Source organism: Schistocerca serialis, chromosome 8 (genome assembly GCF_023864345.2).
Source record: "Schistocerca serialis cubense isolate TAMUIC-IGC-003099 chromosome 8, iqSchSeri2.2, whole genome shotgun sequence".
NCBI lineage: Eukaryota > Metazoa > Arthropoda > Insecta > Orthoptera > Acrididae > Schistocerca > Schistocerca serialis.
Window position 1 is genome coordinate 125,311,223 of NC_064645.1, and position 24,460 is coordinate 125,335,682.

At 43.5% G+C, this 24,460-nt stretch overlaps 1 protein-coding gene across 1 annotated transcript in view; it reads left to right on the forward strand.

Annotated features, from left to right (window-relative positions):
- LOC126416049 (WW domain-binding protein 4) overlaps positions 1-23,201 on the forward strand; it is a 129,432-nt gene extending 106,231 nt beyond the window's left edge. The window contains exons 4-6 of the mRNA XM_050083520.1: positions 768-1,020; positions 5,655-5,949; positions 22,871-23,201. Of these exons, the coding sequence (XP_049939477.1) occupies positions 768-1,020; positions 5,655-5,949; positions 22,871-23,093 (771 nt within the window). The 3' untranslated portion in view covers positions 23,094-23,201. The remainder of the gene's footprint in view (positions 1-767; positions 1,021-5,654; positions 5,950-22,870) is intronic.
- Positions 23,202-24,460: the final 1,259 nt, after the last annotated feature.

A 24,460-nucleotide genomic window follows, 5' to 3' on the forward strand; every position in this document is an offset into this window, starting at 1 on the left:
CCACAAAAAAAAAAAAAAAACTAAGACAGCTGCTCCAACATAATTTCCCCACATCAGATGAATGTTTTCCAGAGGTGTCTCAGACCCACAGTACATAAGCCAATAGAGAGAGAATTATATTTAAATTGGAATAGTGTTGACTTTTGCTATTACCTACCTAGACAGATGTGCATGTTAAAGTGCTGCTTTCAGGTGCGGGAGGTGCACCTGATTGGACCCAGTGTGATAGCCAGCCTGAATGTGGTTTTTAGGCAGTTTCCCGCATCTCACTAGGTAAATACTGGACTGGTACCCAAGTCCCACATCAGTTACATGGTTCATAAACATTTAGAAACCTTCTCTCACTTTCACATGAATAGCAGTATGCAGCCAATTGGGGTACACGTATTCCGTTCTTGGGGCTAATGGAATGGTGACAGGAAGGGCATCTGGTCACCCCTTAGATTAACGTTGCTAAATCCATTAATAAGCATGCTGACTGGGCACCAATGAGGGACAAAAGCACCAGAAAATAAGGTTGACTTTTGCGATCAGAGCTGTGTGGTCTATGAATTTTTTTTTTTTTTTTTTAAATTTTGTTTAAAAGCTTTCTAGATTTCTTGCATAATGCTGTTCTGTTAATATGTGTGGGGAAATCACCAATTAAGACCTTTCTCTTCCAGCAAAATATCAGTGACTTTTATTTCTCTCCTTAAGTTGATAGTATGTTAGACATACTGAAAATCACTCAGAGTTGTAACAAATGCATTGGTAAAATTTTGCAACAGGCTGCCATGAAAGCGTATCTGAAGGATGTGGAAGCTGAAGCAGATTACACATCAAAAATTATCAAAGAGAAAGCAATGCAGAAAAATCTAGAGGAAGGTGGCACCTCGGAAGAAAAAGAATTGGTAGATATTGCCTTTAGGGTGAAAGAATCTGCAGAAACCACTGAAACAGAAAAAAAGGAGGAGAAAAAAGTGTGGTGGGAAGCCAAATCAGATGAAGGCCATACATACTACTGGAATACAGAAAGTGGAGGTATGATCACTTCATATGTGTGAAAAGGTTTTCATTCCATTTTAAAGACATGGTCAACAACATTTCAATTACTATTTTATAATATACATTTATTGATCATATTAGATAAGTTAAACAAATGAATAGGTGTTGCTCTAATTTGCAAATTAAATGTAATTTAGGAACTCTTATTTTCCCATCATTATCCCTAACTGAAGAGCCCAACTGCACTTATTTAGCTGATGAATTTGCTTTCTTTTTTTTTTTTTTTTTTTTTCTCCTAAGAGCTATTCGTCTTCTCAATGAAGTTTCTCTTCCATTCTTTTGCCCAGATACTGTTGCTTCCAGTTCTTGCTTTTCAAGTCGATGATTCCCATAAGTGTTCTCATTGCATCTCTATCCTGTACTGTATCATTTGTGATACCAATTTCCTGAAGATATCGTTCAGTTTCAAGCAGTCAGTTCTTATTAACCTTAACTGAGAAGACTAGATAGAGAAATCTTTCATTCATCCTATCATATTTCATTGTAAAATTTCTATCATTCATTCCCGAAAGTGTCAAAGGTTTTTCCCACTATGCTCATATAATGCTCGAGACTTCTTTTTGATTAAAATTGTGCTTAAGCAAACTGGACTCAAACTTTTCCTTAGTGTTTCTCTTTCTCACTCTTTGATGTCATGAATTAGTGATATGCCTCCAGTTATTAACACTTTTGATGTATCAGTATTATGAGAAGGAAAGTTGCTACTCACCATATAGCGGAGACGCTGAGTCACAGATAGGCACAACAAAAAGACTCTCACAATTAAAGCTTTTGGACACTAAGGCCTTTGTCAGCAACAGACACACATACGCGTGCGCGCTTGCACCCCCCCCCCCCCCCCCCCCCCCACACACACACACTCTCTCTCTCTCTCTCTCTCTCCCCTCCCATCCATATATATACATATATATATAAAAAATAGAGGGAAACATTCCACGTGGGAAAAATTATATATAAAAACAAAGATGAGGTGACTTACCGAACGAAAGCGCTGGCAGGTCGATAGACACACAAGCAAACACAAACATACACACAAAATTCTAGCTTTCGCAACCAACGGTTGCCTCATCAGGAAAGAGGGAAGGAGAGGGAAAGATGAAAGGATGTGGGTTTTAAGGGAGAGGGTAAGGAGTCATTCCAATCCCGGGAGCGGAAAGACTTACCTTAGTGGGAAAAAAGGACAGGTATACACTCGCACACACACACACATATCCATCCACACATACAGACACAAGCAGACATATTTAAAGACAAAGAGAAAACTCAGATTCTGAATGTGGCTCTCCAGCAGGGATATGACTTCCTCAAATCCTGCCCTGAAATGAGATCCATCCTTCATGAAATCCTCCCCACTCCACCACGAGTGTCTTTCCGCCGTCCACCGAACCTTCGTAACCTCTTAGTTCATCCCTATGAAATCCCCAAACCACCTTCCCTACCCTCTGGCTCCTACCCTTGTAACCGCCCCCGGTGTAAAACCTGTCCCATGCACCCTCCCACCACCACCTACTCCAGTCCTGTAACCCGGAAGGTGTACACGATCAAAGGCAGAGCCACGTGTGAAAGCACCCACGTGATCTACCAACTGACCTGCCTACACTGTGACGCATTCTATATGGGAATGACCAGCAACAAACTGTCCATTCGCATGAATGGACACAGGCAGACAGTGTTTGTTGGTAATGAGGATCACCCTGTGGCTAAACATGCCTTGGTGCACAGCCAGCACATCTTGGCACAGTGTTACACCGTCCGGGTTATCTGGATACTTCCCACTAACACCAACCTATCCGAACTCCGGAGATGGGAACTTGCTCTTCTGTATATCCTCTCTTCCCGTTATGCACCAGGCCTCAATCTCTGCTAATTTCAAGTTGCCGCCACTCGTATCTCACCTGTCATTCAACAACATCTTTGCCTCTGCACTTCTGCCTCGATTGACATCTCTGCCCAAACTCTTTGTCTTTAAAAACGTCTGCTTGTGTCTGTATATGTGTGGATGGATATGTGTGTGTGTGCGAGTGTATACCCGTCCTTTTTTCCTTTTTTCCCCCCTAAGGTAAGTCTTTCCGCTCCCGGGATTGGAATGACTCCTTACCCTCTCCCTTAAAACCCACGTCCTTTCGTCTTTCCCTCTCCTTCCCTCTTTCCTGATGAGGCAACAGTTTGTTGCGAAAGCTTGAATTTTGTGTGTATGCTTGTGTGTCTGTCGACCTGCCAGCACTTTCACACACACACACACACACACACACACACACACACACACACACACACACACACACACACACACACAAACGGTTGCTTCGTCAGGAAAGAGGGAAGGAGAGGGAAAGACGAAAGGAAGTGGGTTTTACGGGAGAGGGTAAGGAGTCATTCCATCCACACATATACATATACACATATATGTATATGTGTGGATGGATATGTGTGTGTGTGTGCGAGTGTATACCCGTCCTTTTTTCCCCCTAAGGTAAGTCTTTCCGCTCCTGGGATTGGAATGACTCCTTACCCTCTCCCTTAAAACCCACATCCTTTCGTCTTTCCCTCTCCTTCCCTCTTTCCTGATGAGGCAACAGTTTGTTGCAAAAGCTTGAATTTTGTGTGTATGTTTTGGTTTGTGTTTGTGTTTGTGTTTGTTTGTGTGACTATCGACGTGCCAGCGCTTTCGTTTGGTAAGTCACATCATCAAATAGAGGGAAACATTCCACATGGGGAAAATTTTATCAAAAAACAAAGATGATGTGACTTACCAAACGAAAGTGCTGGCAGGTCGAAAGACACACAAACAGACACAAACATACACACAAAATTCAAGCTTTCACAACAAACTGTTGCCTCATCAGGAAAGAGGGAAGGAGAGGGAAAGACGAAAGGATGTGGGTTTTAAGGGAGAGGGTAAGGAGTCATTCCAATCCCAGGAGCGGAAAGACTTACCTTAGGGGGAAAAAAGGACGGCTTTCCGCTGTATGGTGGGTGACTAGGTACTTTCCTTCTCATAATATTGTTGCATTCCATCCTGGATTTTCAGCTGTTCAATTTTGATGTATATAATTATGGTTTTCATTATTGTATTGTAGTGTTTTAATCATAGTTTTGAATCCCAGCAATTTTTTTTAAATTTGATCTTCTCCATGTGATTCTGTAGGCTTTTTGTATCTTAGAGATTCTCTCTCTGTTTGCTTCATGATTTAATGCTGGAAGTTAGCTAATTTCCCCTTTTGCATCAGAATTTAGGTACCTTAGATTTTTGCCAAGTTGAGTTGCTATACCTTATCCATCTAGGAACTGAGGTGTTCCTTCCGTGTACTGAGTGCCTGTTAGATTTCCTGTTGAGTTTTAGCTTCAACACTCTAATAGATGTAATCTCTGATGCTGGAAAACTATGAAGCAAAAGTAGCTAGTGCCACAAACCACATAATATTTCCCATCTTTTGTTTGCTCTGTAGTTTCCATGGCTTTCTAATACCATTTTATTCTTTTAGAAACTGCTCAGAATGTAATTCAAGCATTCCCAATACTCTTTCATCCCATGAGGAAATTATTATGTTGTAATTTTTCATTTGCGAATTGTCTCACTGGTTCTTGTGTAATGATGCATCTTAACTGTTTTATAAACTGTGGGATCATGACTGCTATAATTGTTAAAATGGTTTTTGTGATCTCGTGAAGACCATTTGAGATGGTGGAAACAAGTTATCTAAAAAAAAAAAAAATTATGGGTGTGTCAAAAGATAAAATATTTTTACTAATTTCATATTTCTGTATATTTCATCAGTTACTAAACAACTTTCTTTGCAGTTCATCTATTGTAAGTAATAATCAGTGAATTGTTGTATATATTGATTTGTTGTAACCTATTTGTATTTCAAAGGTAGTTCAATTTTTATAATTTTACAAGCTTTACGTTATGAGCTTCTTGTTTTTTGATGATGCATTTGTTCTTATCTGTTCCGCTTAACTGATAATGGTGTGTGGATCAGTGGGTAAGTGCAAGTCTTCCAGTTGGACACCACTTTGGCAACTTGCCTGTCCGGAATCTATCACATTTATCCACCTGGAGAAAGGGGATCTACAGTTTAACTTGGAACTTTAACCACATTTCATTCCTGAAAAGCCTTCACGTCACTGAGTGGTGATTGCTAGATTAAAGGCAGACTGAAAATTTCCTGTTGATCAGGATTTAATCTCGCGATATCTTTGTTTCCAGCCTCATGCTTTACCACTCGATGACTAGGCCTGAGTTCAATCTAAATCAAAGTCATACATATATAACTGCTTGACAATTACAAAAAGGAGTTCCTAGCACAAAATCAGTGAGACAAAAGTGATGGAGTAGCAACTCTGAAATTCATGTAAAACATAATAGAAAGCAAAAACCCACAGACAGTAAACTGAGCTAGCTAATATTATCTTCCACTGTCTCTGTTGTCAGCTATGGATTTACTCAAGTGACAGACAATTCTTCACAACTGTTATATCTCTACATGATCTGTTCAGAATGTCTCACAGTTGTTCAACGTTGTTGCAATTCTTACAGTGTTATTTTCCTTACAGTGTTATCTTCCACTGAGTATAAGTTTATGTGCTAATATAGTGTTCTCTTTATTTAGAATCAGTGTGGGAACCACCAGAAGATGGCTATGTTTCATTAGCAGAGCAAAAAGAAGAGGCCAAAAGAGCTGAAAAGGCAGCAAAGAGAAAGAAAGCAACAGATGAAATGAAGAAGAAAGAAGAAGAAAAACAAATAAGTGAAGAAAAACAAGCACGCATACAGCGTGAGAAAATGAAGGAAATTTATGGGAGGAAAGAAAAAGAAGAGGCCAAGGAGAAACCCAAGATGTCTGCTCCTATAGGTCCTGCTCCAAGGATTGATCCTTATGGCTCATGGAAAGTTATAGAGAAAAAGTAAGTTTGCTAAAGATCTATGATTACTCTTGTTGATACCAATGATGTGTACTGCAAACAAAGCTTGAAACCTGTTCATAAAAATACGTCAAAAGTAAAAAGATTGAAGGAATAGTGGACATTCCAAATGCCAATTCACAGGTCCTTACACTATCACCAAAGTTTGAATTTTCGTAACACTAACACTCTGTGTAAAAATTAATTAAATTTCCTAGTTGCAATGAAAGTTTCAACCTTTGTATGTATCAAGCAAATGTTTATAGATAATCTGTGATAACTTTGATGATACTGAGCATGTGAGTATGTAACTACACTGCCTGACAGTAAAGGGAAGCACCCAGGAGACATGGTAGAATGTCAGTATAACTTTGTATATGTACACACCGTTGGCATGTATGTATATGATTAGACAGTTCTGTGTGGCATGTAGAATGGTGACCTGAATGGATTAATGTTGTTCATATGTAGTATTGTTGTCTGGCCTGCTAAGGTATTTAAGGAGCACGAACAAAATCAAATGTTGTGTGATCTGTATGAAGAGACAGTGTTATCAGCACAAGACAGAGTTTCAAAGGGTTCTCATTGTGTGTCTGCTTTTAGCCAAGTAATTGAATCTTGCAATATTCAGATTTGTGGGGCATGTCAGTGTGACAACGGCCAGATATTAGACAGTGTGGGAAAATGAGGGCAGGCATACTTGTCATCAAGGTTCCAGCTGGCCAAATCCGACCGCCACAAGGGAGGTTCATCATCCACTGCACTTCTGTGCTTACCATATGAGAATGAGTAACGGACTTCCTGCAACATTCTGTGTCATCCCACACCATTGGTTGGAGACTAGCAGCTGCCAGACTATGAAATTAGTGCCCTTTGCATAGGCTGCCATCAACACCACAAACACAAATGGCTCTGTTTGGTGTGTTACTGTGATCAGGAAGCATGTGTTACTGACAACTGGCATTGCATTATGTTCAGCAATGAATCCTGGTTGTGCATTACCCCGAATAACTGTTGTTAGGGAGTGTGGTGGCAACCGGGAGGGGGGGGGCGGGGGGGGGGGGGGGGGAAGTACCATTATTTCACTGTGTCCTCAAGTGTTGTCTCTCATGCGACAGTACCATGGTGCTATTTTTCGACAGGATAATGCTGATCCACATGCAGCATGTAGCTCTACGAACTGTCCATGTGATGTTGAGATACTCTCATCACCATCAAGATCCCCAGGTCTATCCCTGACATATCCATCCCAATGCCAGTACCCAAGATTCTGAGAAATAGTTATAACAGGTGTTGACTAGTTAGCATCAGGAGAGGATGCATGGTTGTGTGAATCTTCCTAACCAAATCAGTGCCTGGGTTCGGTCCAGAGGAAGTGCAGTATCTTGTGGATAAGTGTGTTCATACTGCCAAATTCTTTACAAATTTCACTTAGTTTTGTAATTACTGAGACAACATTGCATACCCTATCAACCTCTGAACTTCCATTTTGTATCTGCCTTCCCTTCTGGGTGCTTAACTTTTTTTTTTCTTTTTTGTCAGGCAGTGTATTTAGAGGGAACAGATCTGTGTTATTATGTTAGCTACGAGGGCATGTTGAGAAGTAATGCCTCCAATTTTTTTATAAGAGAACTCTTAAAGATTTTTAAATAAAACAAACTGTATTAACATTCTGCATCCTTATTCTTCATGGCTAAATATTTATTCCTCAACTCAGCTGCCCTGTTTGGTGACAAAGACATTTATCCTAACTAGAGGTTAGTTTGTTGATACAGTCACTACAGAATGTTTGACTTTGTTGACAGAGTCACAACCTCTCTGCTTGCACTGCTTCATCACTATCAAAGTGAAGCCCTCAAAGGTGTTCTTTAAGTTTTGTAGACAGATGAAAATCAGATGGAACCATGTCGGGGACTGTATGGAGGATGATCAATAACAGTGAATCTAAGGTGATGGACTGTTGGAGTTGTTGCAGTGCTCATGTCTGATCTGGCACTGTCATGCTGAAGGAGAGAGTGCCCCATGTGTGGTTAAATTCTTCAAATTTGTGCTTTCAGAATCTTGATTACAGCATGCTGTTTCTCACACACCGATATAGAAAAAAAAAAAAGGTTGGAGGTATTACTTTTCAGCATGCCCTTGTATTATAGCACTCTCCCAATGTTTGTGCATAAATGCCAAGACATCCAAAGGAATGTTGTTATGGTCTATGGTCTACATCCATACTGTGCAAACCGCTTTGAAAAGTGCCTGGCAGAGTATACTTTTTGCTGTACTACACATTAGGGTTCCTTTCCATTCCATTCACATGTGGAGTGCAGGAAAAATGACCATTTAAATCCTCTGTGTGTGCTGTAATTGGTCTCATCTTCTGTGTGCAAATTCTATGGGAATGGCACCTCAGAGGATTAGTTGACATTGTTCTTCAAACATCCAGCAGTTCAGATTTTTCGGATTCCTGTGAAGCTCTCCCATGAGTAAAAACTGTAACCATTTGTGCTGCCCTTCTGTGTACATGTTCAGTATCCCTTGTTATATTTTGTATGGTTCCCACATACCTGAGGGATATTCCAATAGCATTTTGTAAGCAATCTCCTTTGTATCCAGAATGAGATTTTCACTCTGCAGTGGAGTGTGTGCTGATATGAAACTTCCTGGCAGATTAAAACTGTTTACTGGACCGAAACTCGAACTCGGGACCTTTCTCTTTTGCGGGCAAGTGCTCTACCACTGAGCTACCCAAGCATGATTCACGCCTCGTCCTCACAGCCTTACTTCTGCCAGTACCTCGTCTCCTACCTTCCAAACTTTACAGAAGCTCTCCTGCGAACCTTGCAGAACTAGCACTCCTGAAAGAAAGGATATTGCAGAGACATGGCTCAGCCACAGCCTAAGGGATGTTTCCAGAATGAGATTTTCACTCTGGAAACATCCCTTAGGCTGTGGCTGAGCCATGTCTCTGCAATATCCTTTCTTTCAGGAGTGCTAGTTCTGCAAGGTTCGCAGGAGAGGTTCTGTAAAGTTTGGAAGGTAGGAGACGAGGTACTGGCAGAAGTAAGGCTGTGAGGACGAGGTGTGAATCATGCTTGGGTAGCTCAGTGGTAGAGCACTTGCCCGTGAAAGGCAAAGGTCCCAAGTTCGAGTTTCGGTCTGGCACACAGTTTTAATCTGCCAGGAAGTTTCAATCTCCTTTGTAGATTGACCATTTTCCCTGTATTCTGTCAATGAAATAAAGTCTACCACCTCACCTTCTGTATCTATTTTCAAGCCTATGTCACCGTCCCACTTCAATCCCAACAAATTGTTGCAATCAGGTATTTGTACAAGTTTGTTGATTCTGATTGTAACTAACTGGTTGCAGTCACAGATTTCAACATTATAGCATTTTCAGAAGTACACAGTTCTAAATTTATGGACGTTTAAAGGAAGTTGTCAATCTTGATATATTATGAAGATTGAACTGAATACATGTGCAGGAATTTTTTGTGCAGTTTTTTGTTCAAATGATCTACGACATGTTATGATTAAGAAAGGGGCTAATTCATCTGCAGATTCCTTACAGAATCTGAGTGTGTTCCACTGAGCCACCCCCCCAGGGGGCTCAACGCTCTTTGGTGAGTACGTGCTTGGCACCGACGGAGCCTCAACCCTCACAGCACTGCTTCTCTTTCTGTGCTGCTTGCCTCCTCTTCTCCTGTCCTTTTCCCCTCTCTTTGGGAGATGTCTTGTGCCTTCATGGGTTCCTGAAGCCCATTTGCATTGGCTTACTTGTAGGAATATTCTCTCTTGTACTGCTCTTTCCCTGTACTGCTCTTTTCCAGTACTGCTCTTTCCTTGCACCGCTCTTTTCCAGTACTGCTCTTTCCTTGCACCGCTCTTTTCCAGTACTGCTCTTTCCCTGCACTGCCCTTTCCCTGTACTGCCCTTTCCCTGTACTGCTCTTTCCTCATTTTGCTCTTTCCCTTTTCAGTTTTTTCCTTGTCCCTTTCTTTACTTGTTCTGCTCTCTTGTTCCTCCGCTGTGGCATTTGAGGCAATCCTTTCTTTCTTCCTTTCCTTCTTATTTTTTCATCTCCTCTCCCTATGCGTACCTGATGGCCACCCATGCGTTTGATGTGTATCAGGAGACTGGGTAACAGGTAATTCCCAGCCGCAGGTGGGCGTGTTGGGCCCGCACATACCCCCTGGTACCGGCCACGCCCAGGGAGGGGTGATTACCTGAGCTATTACCTTCCTCCTCTGCTTGCTGATTGGTCCCTCCATCTGTCATTTGGGAGATGTGACCTAAGGTGAGGACAATCACCTAAGGTGGGGGCGGGGGGGGGGGGGGGGGGGGAGGATCCCCTTTGGAGGGCTCCTGATGGAAGGAGCATGCCATCAGAGACACTGACAATCATGGGGGACTTCTTCCCAATGACTGATTTTTCTTCTCTTTCTCCAAGTGTTTCACATAAAAGAAAGTGGAATGAGGCTCCTGCTTCAGTGTCTCGTCCTGTTGTGCCTCGATATCTACTATTCTCATGTTTAGACAAAAACCAGACTTTTGCTACTGTAAACCCCTTTGTTATACAGAAAGGCATGGATGGCATCACCGGCCCTGTGAAGTCATGCTCCCATCTCCTCAATGGAACTCTGCTTTTGGAAACTGATAGTGCTCTCCAGGCCTAGAAACTACTCAAGGCCCAACTCCTCCACGAATACCCTATAAAAGTGGAGGCTCACAGGAAACTTAACTCATCCCGTGGTGTTATCTACATCCGGCTGTTGGATGGTTTGACAGAGGATGAAACAACTAATTATTTATTGGATCAGAGGATTACTGCTGTTCATCGAGTTATGAAGAAGGAAGCTGCCAATTTGGTGCCCACTCGCACATTGTTCCTGACTTTCGATCGGTTAACGCTTCCTACCAAGATAAAGGCAGGCCATGAAGTCATCTCTGTATGCCCTTACATTCCCAATTCATTGAGGTGTTATAAATGCCACCAGTTCAATCATACCAGCACATCATGTAAAATTGCAGCCAAATGTGTCACTTGTAGCAGGGCTGCACACAAGGGTGCCTGTCCACCTCCTTCCCCCCGCTGCATTAATTGTCATGGAGAACATGCTGCTTCTTCTCGTTCTTGTCCTGTCTATCAAGACGAGCGGGCTGTTCAGGAGATAAGGGTGAAGGAGAAGGTACCTTTTCCTGTTGCCCGGAAACTGTTGGCAAGCTGTAAACTGAATGTCCCTTCGTCTGGAATCTACAGCACCGTGTTAGCCTCTCCCCATCTCACAAAAAACATGGCTAAGCAAACTTGTGACTTACAGTTCAGTTCGATAGTGGCAAAGTCGCCTCGCCCTCAAGCTGACACTCCGTCTCCTACTTCCCGGGCTGTAGATTCTGCTACCCGTTCTTCACCTGCACCGGCGAAGACAGTTGCAACGCAGCCAGCGAACCGTCAGTTCAAAAAGGGTTATTCCTGGGAAGATTTCTTGTGTACCTCGAGTTCGCAGACGTCTGGCTCTTCTGCCAATCGCCAAAAGTCAAAACAATCATCGAAAGGCAAACAGTCTTCCCCCTCTCCGTCTCATTGGCCCTCTTCGACTTATCAGTCCTTTTCAACTGACTGACACCGGGGAAGCTGTGATCATCCCGATGAGTTGACGGACAAAGATCCTCAACCTGTGGATTCGAATGGCCATCCTCCCTCAATGGCTCACCCTAAGCGGCCTTTGAGATGAGTGTTTCTTCTTCATTCTCTGATGCTCCTAAATTTTTTGGCCCTTTTACAATGGAATATCTGTGGCCTTCGGTCTAACAGGGTGGACCTCCAGCTGTTCCTGCGATCACAATGTCCTCTTGTAGTCTGTCTCCAAGAAACCAAGCTATGTCCTCAAGACTATTTTGCTCTTTCCCATTTTACTTCACTATGGATGGACCTTCCCCTTACGGCAGGGATTCCTGCTCATGGAGGGGTCATGCTGCTTCTACGAGATGATGTTTGTCATTCTCCTATCCCTTGCACACCCACCTGCAAGCAGTTGCTGCCCGTGTTTTCCTTCCCGAATTTACCTTTTCCCTCTGCACCATTTATATCCCTTCATCTTCTGCTGCCACTATGGCGGACCTGATGCAGTTTGTTGCTCAGCTTCCTCCACCCTTTCTGCTCCTTGGTGACGCCAATGCCCATCATCCTCTTTGGTGCTCACCTGTCGCCTGCCCGATAGGTTATCTTTTGGCAGATCTTCTTAACCATCTTAATCTTGTGTGTCTTAACACCGGTGAAGCCACGTTTCTGTCTGATCCCACACACACTTATTCCCAGATAGACCTCTCGATCTGCTCTGCCCAGCTCGCTCGACATCTCGAGTGGTATGCTGTTTCTGATACTTACTTGAGTGACCACTTCCCTTGAGTGACTCATCTGTACAATCATACCCCGCCACAGCAGCCTGCTCATTGGAAATTCTCTCATGCTGACTGGAGGCTATATTCCTCCTTGGCAGTCTTTGATGAGGCCATTTCCCAGTTGTGACAATCAGGTTGAGCACCTCGTGGACGTTATCTCTCAGCTGCCGAATCATCTATCCCTCATATTACTACTTCTCCCCATCGGGTCCCGGCCCTTGGTGAACTGTGGAATGTGGCAATGCAATTTGTGCCCGACGATGTGCGCTTCATGTCTTTCACCATCATCCTACGTTAATGAACTACTTCCGCTCCAAGCAACTATATGCGCTGTGCCGTCACACTATTAAGGAAAGGAGGAAAGCATGCAGGGTTTCCTTCACCAGCTCATTCAACAGTTTTACTCCATCCTCTCTCATAAGGGGTGGTGTGCACTGGCTTTCTGGGACTACCACCCACTCCCTGATCCCTGGTCTGACTGTGGCGGGAAACGTCATAGTCGACCCTATCAATGTTTCCAACTTTGCGGAGGTTTCAAGCTCCACCCACTACCATCCTGCTTTCCTTCCTTGGAAACAGGCAGAGGAGGCTCATGCAATCTCTTTTGTCTCTTTGACTCGAGAATGCTACAATACTCCTTTTACTATGAGGTCTTCTGCTCCTGGGCTTGATACAATCCGTTTCCTCATGCTGCAGAATCTTCCTCTTGTGGGAAAACACTTTCTCCTTGATACCTACAACCGTATTTGGACTGACAGTGTATTTCCCATGCTTTGGTGTGAAGCTATTATTGTTCCCCTACCTAAGCCTGGTAAAGATAAAGCTCTTCCTTCCAGCTACCGTCCAATTTCCATTACCAGCAGCATTTGTAAGATGATGGAATGCATGATCAATGGTCGATTAGTGTGGTGGCTGGAGTCTCACCATCTTCTCACTAATGCTCAGTGTGGGTTCCGAATGCTCCACTCAGCAGTTGATCGTCTTGTCACCCTGTTGATGTTCGTCATGAATAATTTTCTGCAGAAGTGACAAACAGTAGCCGTATTCTTTGATTTGGAGAAAGCCTATGATACCTGTCAGCAGACAGGCATTCTATGTACTATGCACACATGGGGCCTTCGCAGTCGTCTTCCCACTTTCATCCAGGAATTTTTAACAGACTGAGTTTTGCGGGTATGTGTGGGCTCCCCCTTATCCCACACCTTTTCACAGAATGGGGTGCCTCAGGGCTCCGTACTGAGTGTCATCCTCTTCGCCATAGCCATCAACCCAATTATGGACTGCCTTCCAGCTGGCATTTTGGGCTCTCTTTTCATTGACAACTTTGCTATTTATTGCAGCTTCCAGCAGACGTGTCTCTTGCAACACTGTCTTCAGTGTTGTCTGGACCATCTCTAATCGTGGAGTGTCACTAATGGTTTCCGCTTTTCTGTTACCAAATCCGTTTGCATCAACTTCTGGCGGTAAAAGGTGTTTCTTCCACTTTTCTTGTGACTGGGCCAAAATGCTCTCCCGTTCATGGATGCAACAAAGTTATTAGGGCTTACATTTTATAGGAATCTTAGTTGGTCTCCCCAAGTGTTCTACCTGGCTGCATGCTGCACCCGGTCCCTCAGTGTCCTTGGTGTATTGAGTGGTACCTCTTGGGGAGCTGACCAGACTGTCCTCCTCCACCTCTATCGTTCTCTTGTCCGCTCTGAGTTGGATTATGGATGCATTGTCTACTCCTCTGCAGGGCCGTCTATCTTATGCCGTCTAAATACGATACACCATTTGGGGATCCGTTTTGCCACTGGTGCCTTCTGTACTAGCCCAGTTGAGAGTCTCTACGCAGAAGCCAGTGAACTACCACTGTCATACCGGCGCGACATCCTATTCAGTAGGTATGGGTGTTGGCTTTCTTCCATGCCAGGCCACCCAACCTTTGACCTTTTTTTTTTATGACATTCTTGACTGCCAATACGAGATGTACATTTCTTCTCTGCGGCCTCCCATCATCTGCTTTTGTCACCTGCTTCATCAACTACAGTTCTTACTTCCTGCCACTTTCCAAATAAGTGAGAGCCCTTCACCACTTTGGCTTCAGGCACAGGTTTGTGTTCATTTTGACCTCAGCTCGTTCCTGAAGGATTAAACTCCGGAGCTGACCTATCGCTTCAAATTTCTCGAACTTCGCTCACAACTTACCGATAGCATATTTTTGTACACTGATGGTTCCAAGTCCACTCACGGTGTTGGCTGTGCTTTTGTCATCAGGGATGATAAGCTTCTCGACCAGTGCACAATTTTTACCACAGAGCTTTTTGCCCTCTGTCAGGCCGTTCACTATGTCCGGAGGCACCAGCTCACTCGCTGTGTGATCTGCTCTGACTCCCTCAGTGCCCTTCAGAGTCTGGATGCTCCAGATCCAGTCCATCCCATCAGTCAACGGATCCAGGGCTGCCTCCATTTGTTCTCAGATGGGGGAGCCCAAGTGATGTTCATGTGGGTTCTGCTCTGACTCCCTCAGTGCCCTTCAGAGTCTGGATGCTCCAGATCCAGTCCACCCCATCAGTCAACGGATCCAGGGCTGCCTCCATTTGTTCTCAGATGGGGGAGCCCAAGTGATGTTCATGTGGGTTTCTGGCCATGTTGGTGTGCGTGGGAATGACACTGCTGATGCTACAGCCAAGGCCACAGTCCATCTCGGTCGGCCCGCCTCTTACTCTGTCCCCTCGCAAGATATTTGTACTTTTCTCTGTCGGCATATCACATCACGTTGGCATGACCATTGGTGGTCTCTTCATGGGGACAAACTCAGAGAAGTCAAACCTCACCCAGCAGCCTGGTCAACTTCCTCCCGGTCGTCTCACCTTGAGGAAATAATGTTAGCTCGGTTGCAAATAGGGCACTGCTGATTTAGTTACTGCCACTTGTTGAGTGGTGACCCTGCACCCAGCTGTCCTTTCTGCAGCCAGCCAATAGCAGTCAGACATTTCCTGATCCTGTGCCTCTATTTTGCCACTTATGTCTCAGGGTCTGGCTGCTGCCCGCTTTGCCAGACATTTTAGCAGATGACGTGCGAGCTGTGGCTTGCATTTTAAGTTTTTTAAAAAGCAGGAATATCACAAAAGAGATCTGATTTCTACCTGGGGACTCCGGTATCTTGTCGACATCTTTTAGATACTCTTCCGTAATGTCTTGACGTTTTAGATTCATTTTTTCTTCTTTTCTGTCTTGGACCTCGAAACGATTTTTTACCCTCGTGATCCCAGCATTCTATGGTTCTATAGTGCTATAGTGGGCGCTTATGACCTTAGATGTTTTGCACCCTAACCCCCCCCCCCCCCCCCCACACACACACACAAAAAAAAAAAAAAAAAGAAGAAGAACAACCATTGAGCCAAGGGATCTTGTTTGGTTTTAGCAATTTTAGCTGTTTCTGAATACCACTGACACTATTATCTCTCTTCTTTGCAGTGAGGATTAGATTGGGGCAGTACTACTGGACTTTTCTTTGTAAAGGAACACATTCATTTATGGACCATACAAAGTGCTGGCCATAGTGGTGGGGACAGCTCACTCTCAGGAGTGACATGGTGAACCTCAGTCTGCACTCTGCCTTTGCTCTGCTGTGTTCTAACTCCACTGAAATTGAAGCAGCTTCCATGTTGGGATCTGTTCGTGGCTGAGTTGAAATCCATTGCCCTTGTTGATTATGTTCTTCTGAAGCTAAGTTTAAATGGCCTTCTTGTATACACATTCTTGAAAGAGGGAGATGTTTTTCAAAACTTTTTTGCCTTCACACTCCATTCTGTGTTATTCTCTAAGCAGTTGATAATTTCATTGGCTGCTGAAGATCGGTGTGCCATTTATGTTCAGTGCACTTTTCTTCAACCAGTCAGTTGCTTATCTGACTTATGCCTTTCCACACTTGCATAGTATGTGCTGTTTGCTAGGTTTCCAGATTACTACACGATCTTCTGATGACCATAGATGAGACTTAGTGTTGGCCAACAGGTAATATGTGCATTTTAATTTGTGATAGTGTAAAATTCTGCCAATCTTTTTCATTATGTTGCCATTGTACAAGATGTAGGCCATTGCTGTGGGCTTAGTCTGCTCAGGTTTTGGTTTTGGTGTGACCCTCTGTGCCTGAAGACGTGTTGAACAAGGCCTTCAGTTGAACTGAATGTAGGATTCAGCTTCATTGTTCAGTCATCACATGAGCTCTGTGGATTAGCAGGTTCAGCTCACCTTCCCTTTCTAGTGGGTGACAACAACTGGAGTCATGAATGTATTGATCTTTGTGAGTTGATGTACGGTACATGCAGTGTTGCAGTCTTCCGTCCATCCTTCCCTGTACCAGTACACCCCAAAAAGGTAATTGGTCATTTTGCTTTTCCTCCACAGTGAACTGCATTTGATTGTCAATGGAGTTCATGTGTTGTAGCACTTCTTTCCCATGAGGCATTATAACAAAAGTATTATCAACATATTTGTAGAAAACTGTTCGTTTTAATGCTGCTGAGATTAGTGCCCTGTCCACGGAGGCTTCCATGTCTGTACTGGCAATCTCAGACGACAGAGATGCATTTTATCCATGTATTCATAGTAACGCAACCACAGAAAAACCAAGAAGACATCAGCATTAAATTAAATGTTTTCTAAATGTGGATGCCATTTTTTTCTGCAATTAATTCTAGCGATTCCTTGACTGCAGCTCTGGTGAAGAGTGACACAACATTTAAACTGAGCATGAGATTTGAGCTAGCCAAGTTGAATTATTATAAACATACCATGATCTGAGCAAAGCACTTGGTGTGGTGCTCACATCTGCCACCCAACAGCCTTAGAACTGATGTCAGGTATTTTGCAATCTGATACATTGTTGAACTTATTGAGCTTACTCTGCATCTCAGGAATATGCCCTCCCTGTGCACCTGTGGGAGTCCATAGAGCATAATTGGTGTGGTTGCATGAGGCTGAAGTTTCTTCACTGGCTCATTTGAAAATGAACTTGAAAGAAGTTCATCAATAATATGGAAAGGACAGATTGGCACTTGCCACATGGAGGAGGTGATGAGTCACAGACAGGCACAACAAAAAAGAGTACAAGAAATATGTAAGCTTTTGGACAAAGTCCTTTCTCAAAAACTGATCTGTCACACATTCACATAACAACAACTCACACTCCACATGGCTACTGTCCTCAAGCACGAAGGCCAGATTGCAAATACGCCTGATGTGGGCAGCAGTCTACTTGGGTGGGTGGTGAGGGTAAAGAGGAGGAGAGGAGGCATATGGTGGGGAGGCGGAGGGATAGCAGGAAGAGGGGTGTAAGAAGATGCTAGTGTTGTCTGTGAGAGGGTGTGGGGGAATGGTGGGAACAGGCCAGGTCTGGTAGATACAGCATCAGAAAACTTGTCCTGGGGAGGGGGAGGGGGGGGGGGGGGGAGGGCTGCTGCAATGAACAGTCCTGACCTCTGCCCGCTATGTCCATGCATGTTAATACAGCCTTGGCAATCGGTATCTATTTGTTGTAGCTAGCCAGTAGCCATTGCCATGTGACATGTTTGCTGTGACCCCTGGAGTCACACCAGCCAAAACATGAACTTACTGCCACACAGCTAATATCATTTGTCACTTTCTGAATCTGTGTCTATATTGCTAGAGTAGTGGAGTATTACAATTAGGATCTAAAAGCAAGAGAAAAGATGAGCATAAAATGAGAAAATCCAAATCAAAAAGATATCAAGAATAGGAAAAACATATGGATTTTGGTAGTAGGGTGTTGACTGTTGATAAATTGTGTTCTACATTCTACATTTATACTCCGCAAGCCACCCAACGGTGTGTGGCGGAGGGCACTTTACGTCCCACTGTCGTTATCTCCCTTTCCTGTTCCAGTCGCGTATGGTCCGTGGGAAGAATGACTGTCTGAAAGCCTCTGTGCGCGCTCTAATCTCTCTAATTTTACATTCGTGATCTCCTCGGGAGGTATAAGTAGGGGGAAGCAATATATTCGATACCTCATCCAGAAACGCACCCTCTCGAAACCTGGTGAACAAGCTACACCGCGATGCAGAGCGCCTCTCTTGCAGAGTCTGCCACTTGAGTTTGTTAAACATCTCCGTAACGCTATCACAGTTTCCAAATAACCCTGTGATGAAACGCGCCGCTCTTCTTTGGATCTTCTCTATCTCCTCCGTCAACCCGATCTGGTACAGATCCCACACTGATGAGCAATAATCAAGTATAGGTCGAACGAGTGTTTTGTAAGCCACCTCCTTTGTTGATGGACTGCATTTTCTAAGGACTCTCCCAATGAATCTCAACCTGGTACCCGCCTTACCAACAATTAATTCTATATGATCATTCCACTTCAAATCGTTCCGCACGCATACTCGCAGATATTTTACAGAAGTAACTGCTACCAGTGTTTGTTCTGCTATCATATAATCATACAATAAAGGATCCTTCTTTCTATGTATTCGCAGTACATTACATTTGTCTATGTTAAGGGTCAGTTGCCACTCCCTGCACCAAGTGCCTATCCGCTGCAGATTTTCCTGCATTTCACTACAATTTTCTAATGCTGTAACTTCTCTGTATACTACAGCATCATCCGCAAAAAGCCGCATGGAACTTCCGACACTATCTACTAGGTCATTTATATATATTGTGAAAAGCAGTGGTCCCGTAACACTCCCCTGTGGCATGCCAGAGGCCACTTTAACGTCTGTAGACGTCTCTCCATTGATAACAACATGCTGTGTTCTGTTTGCTAAAAACTCTTCAATCCAGCCACACAGCTGTTTTGATATTCCGTAGGCTCTTACTTTGTTTATCAGGCGACAGTGCGGAACTGTATCAAATGCCTTACGGAAGTCAAGAAAAATAGCATCTACCTGGGAGCCTGTATCTAATATTTTCTGGGTCTCATGAACAAATAAAGCGAGTTGGGTCTCACACGATCGCTGTTTCCAGAATCCATGTTGATTCCTACATAGTAGATTCTGTGTTTCCAAAAACAACATGATACTCGAGCAAAAAACATGTTCTAAAATTCTACATCAGATCGACGTCAGAGATATAGGTCTATAGTTTTGCGCATCTGCTCGATGACCCTTCTTGAAGACTGGGACTACCTGTGCTCTTTTCCAATCATTTGGAACCTTCCGTTCCTCTAGAGACTTGCGGTACACGGCTGGTAGAAGGGGGGCAAGTTCTTTTGCGTACTCTGTGTAGAATCGAATTGGTATCCCATCAGGTCCAGTGGACTTTCCTCTGTTGGATGATTCCAGTTGCTTTTCTATTCCTTGGACACTTATTTCGATGTCAGCCATTTTTTCGTTTGTGCAAGGATTTAGAGAAGGAACTGCAGTGCGGACTTCCTCTGTGAAACAGCTTTGGAAAAAGGTGTTTAGTATTTCAGCTTTACGCGTGTCATCCTTGTTTCAATGCCATCATCATCCCGGAGTGTCTGGATATGCTGTTTCGAGCCACTTACTGATTTAACGTAAGACCAGAACTTCCTAGGATTTTCTGTCAAGTCGGTACATAGAATTTTACTTTCGAATTCACTGAACGCTTCACGCATAGCCCTCCTTACGCTAATTTTGACATCATTTAGCTTCTGTTTGTCTGAGAGGTTTTGGCTGCATTTAAACTTGGAGTGAATCTCTCTTTGCTTTCGCAGTAGTTTCCTAACTTTATTGTTGTACCACGGTGGGTTTTTCCCGTCCCTCACAGTTTTACTCAGCACATACCTGTCTAAAACGCATTTTACGATTGCCTTGAACTTTTTCCATAAACACTCAACATCGTCAGTGTTGGAACAGAGATTTTCGTTTTGATCTGTTAGGTAGTCTGAAATCTGCCTTCTATTACTCTTGCTAAACAGATAAACCTTCCTCCCTTTTTTTATATTCCTGTTAACTTCCATACGCAGGGATGCTGCAATGGCCTTATGATCACTGATTCCCTGTTCTGCACATACAGAGTCAAAAAGTTCGGGTCTGTCTGTTATCAGTAGGTCCAAGATGTTATCTCCACGAGTCGGTTCTCTGTTTAATTGCTCGAGGTAATTTTTGGATAGTGCACTCTGTCCCTACCACCCGTCCTAAACATCTGAGTGTCCCAGTCTATATCTGGTAAATTGAAATCTCCACCTAAGACTATAACATGCTTTGAAAATTTATGAGAAATGTATTCCAAATTTTCTCTCAGTTATTTTGCCACTAATGCTGCTGAGTCGGGAGGTTGGTATAAGGAGCCAATTATTAACCTAGCTCGGTTGTTGAGTGTAACCTCCACGCATAATAATTCACAGGAACTATCCACTTCTACTTCAGTACAGGATAAACTACTACTAACAGGGACGAACACTCCACCACCGGTTGCATGCAATCTATCCTTTCTAAACACCGTCTGTACCTTTGTAAAATTTTCGGCAGAATTTATCTCTGGCTTCAGCCAGCTTTCTGTACCTATAACGATTTCAGCTTCGGTGCTTTCTATCAGCGCTTGAAGTTCTGGTACTTTATCAACGCAGCTTCGACAGTTTACAATTACAATACCGATTGCTGCTTGGTCCCCGCATGTCCTGACTTTGCCCCGCACCCGTTGAGGCTGTTGCCCTTTCTGTACTTGCCCAAGGCCATCTAACCTAAAAAACCACCCAGCCCACGCCACACAAACCCTGCTACCCGTGTAGCCGCTTGTTGCATGTAGTGGACTCCTGACCTATCCAGCGGAACCTGAAACCCCACCACCCTATGGCGCAAGTCGAGGAATCTGCAGCCCACATGGTCGCAGAACTGTCTCAGCCTCTGATTCAGACCCTCCACTCGGCTCTGTACCAAAGGTCCGCAGTCAGTCCTGTCGACAATGCTGCAGATGGTGAGCTCTGCTTTTATCCCGCTGGAAGCCAGAGAGGATTTCCTCCAATCCATAGCAACACACATCACTGGTGCCAACATGAGCGACCACCTGCAGATGGGTGCACCCTGTACCCTTCATGGCATCCGGAAGGACCCTTTCCACATCTGGAATGACTCCCCCCGGTATGCACACGGAGTGCACATTGGTTTTCTTCCCCTCTCTTGCTGCCATATCCCTAAGGGGCCCCATTATGCGCCTGACGTTGGAGTTCCCAACTACCAGTAAGCTCACCCTCTGCGACCGCCCGGATCTTGCAGACTGAGGGGCAACCTCTGGAACAGGACAAGCAGCCATGTCAGGCCGAAGATCAGTATCAGCCTGAGACAGAGCCTGAAACCAGTTCGTCAGACAAACTGGAGAGGCCTTCCGTTCAGCCCTCCGGAATGTCTTTCGCCCCCTGCCACACCTTGAGACAACCTCCCACTCTACCACAGGTGAGGGATCAGCCTCAATGTGGGCAGTATCCCGGGCAACCACAGTCGTAGTCCGATTGGGGGATGCATGGGACGAGCTGGCCGTCCCCGACAAACCCCCATCCAGACCCCCACAGTGATGCCCATTGGCAACAGCCTCAAGCTGTGTGACCGAAGCCAACACTGCCTGAAGCTGGGAGTGAAGGGATGCCAACTCAGCCTCCATCCGAACACAGCAGTTGCAGTCCCTATCCATGATAAAAACTGTTGTGCAAAAAACGTCTGAACTAATCTACAGAGATCGCAAACAAATCGACACAAAATTTAAACAGTTATTAAAATACAAGATTGCCTAGTAAATGCAGTAATGCTGCTACTTGTGCACTGCTGACACACTGCTCGGCGGCGGAAGGAGACTACACGATTTTACACTATTAAGGTACTAAAACGCGATGCTACAACTCTCAAATACTATAATACGCCCGAAATTTATGAATTAAACAATGCAAGTACCAAAAACACGCAAAGAAATTAAGAATTAAACTATGTAACAAATGAGTGAGCTAGGAGTATACGACTTGCTGCTGCAGCTGCTTATCCAACGGCGGCAGTAGGGTGTTCCACTAAGCATTTGAAGGAGAGTTCTGTGTAATGCTGATACTTTAAATGAGCAATGGAAAATCCAGTCAGAATGTTATTGATAATGCACAGTTGAGTCTGACCTTTATTGGTGTTCTCAGCTATTGTGTTTCTTCATTTCCAGTACTTATGGAACATGTCTATATTTTCCTGTTTGCATGAACTAACCTTTTGGGTGCTCAAGACACAACAGTGACTGAAAGTTAAAATAGTTTTAAATATAGCTTACACCATGGCTTTTCTCTACTTTCCTCGAATTTGTAAAAGTGGCAGATAATGGTTAACCAAAAATTTCTCTGTAATCTCTGAGCTAGAAAATGATCTCAGTTTTCAACAGTACCACTTACCATGATGCAACTGTAGCACCATGTTGTGTGGCTTTGAGAAGAATTTGTCTGAAACTGCTATAGCTGTACCTTTTGTACTCTTCATTTGAGGTTAATATATAATTTCTCTTTACAGGAATCATATGTATTAGCCTGATATGAAGTCCCGTATATTCCAATGGATTTTTAGATTTATTCAATTACTGAAAGCGGCAATCTTATTTCCAGGGAATTCAAACCAGTGGATCTTCAGCTACCTGAACAAGAGTTTATACCAATCAAAGTCCCAACTCTAACTGAAGAACCAAAAGTAAAGTTCAAAGAAAAAACTGTTGCAACAGGAACAATAGTGACAGATGATGATGATGAAGTCAGTGTATCAGGTTTTAAAAAGAGAAAAGCTGCTCCTGGTGTTAAAAGAAATATGAGGCAAAGATTGGACGAGGACTAAATTAAGCAGTTATGTTTGCTCATACTGTGATTGTGACTTGTGTACAAAATCTTATTACAGTTTTATACACTTAATAAATAAAGAGAATAAAGATGTTGGTAAAAATAATTGTGTTACATATGTATTTTGTCATCAAATACTTCATTAAAAATGTTTCCCTGAAGTATTGCAAAGAAAATAAATTTATATAGGACACACAGGTATTATAAAGAATATGTATTTTGCAATATAGTCACAACTTTCATGCTTTTTTAAATCATTGTGGTTATATTTCAAATCCATGAGTTAAACTGGTTCTAGTGCTGGAAGAAAAGTTACAGGTATATATCATGACTACTCATTTCTGGAATCTTCTTTCTTCCATGGATACTAGAATTTACAGAAGAGGAACATCAGTGTAGATTGGTACATTAGGGAGACAGATAGCTTTGTAGCACATTGAATTATTGTGTCATTTCATAGAATATTCTCAAAGTGAAGCCCGCAAATAGCATAGATCCTGGCTCAAGGCACTGTGCAACAAACACATAATGCAACAATGGAAAATCCAGGATGGAATGTAACAATACAGGGTGATTCAAAAAGAATACCACAACTTTAAAAATGTGTATTTAATGAGAGAAACATAATATAACCTTCTGTTGTACATCATTACAAAGAGTATTTAAAAAGGTTTTTTTTTCACTCAAAAACAAGTTCAGAGATGTTCAATATGGCCCCCTCCAGACACTCGAGCAATATCAACCCGATACTCCAACTCGTTCCACACTCTCTGTAGTATATCAGGCATAACAGTTTGGATAGCTGCTGTTATTTCTCGTTTCAAATCATCAATGGTGGCTGGGAGAGGTGGCCGAAACACCATATCCTTAACATACCCCCATAAGAAAAAATCGCTGGGGGTAAGATCAGGGCTTCTTGGAGGCCAGTGATGAAGTGCTCTGTCACGGGCTGCCTGGCGGCCGATCCATCGCCTCGGGTAGTTGACGTTCAGGTAGTTATGGACAGATAAGTGCCAATGTGGTGGCGCTCCATCCTGCTGAAATATGAATTGTTGCGCTTCTTGTTCGAACTGAGGGAACAGCCAATTCTCTAACATCTCCAGATACTGTAGTCCAGTTACAGTAGCACCTTCGAAGAAAAAGGGACCAAAAACTTTATTGGCTGAAATGGCACAGAAAACGTTCACCTTAGGCGAGTCACGTTCATACTGAGTTGTTTCCCGCGGATTCTCAGTGCCCCATATACAGACATTGTAACGGTTGACTTTCCCGTTAGTGTGGAAAGTTGCTTCATCACTAAACACAATCTTTGAAACGAAAGATTCATCTGTTTCCATTTGAGCAAGGATAAAATCACAGAAATCA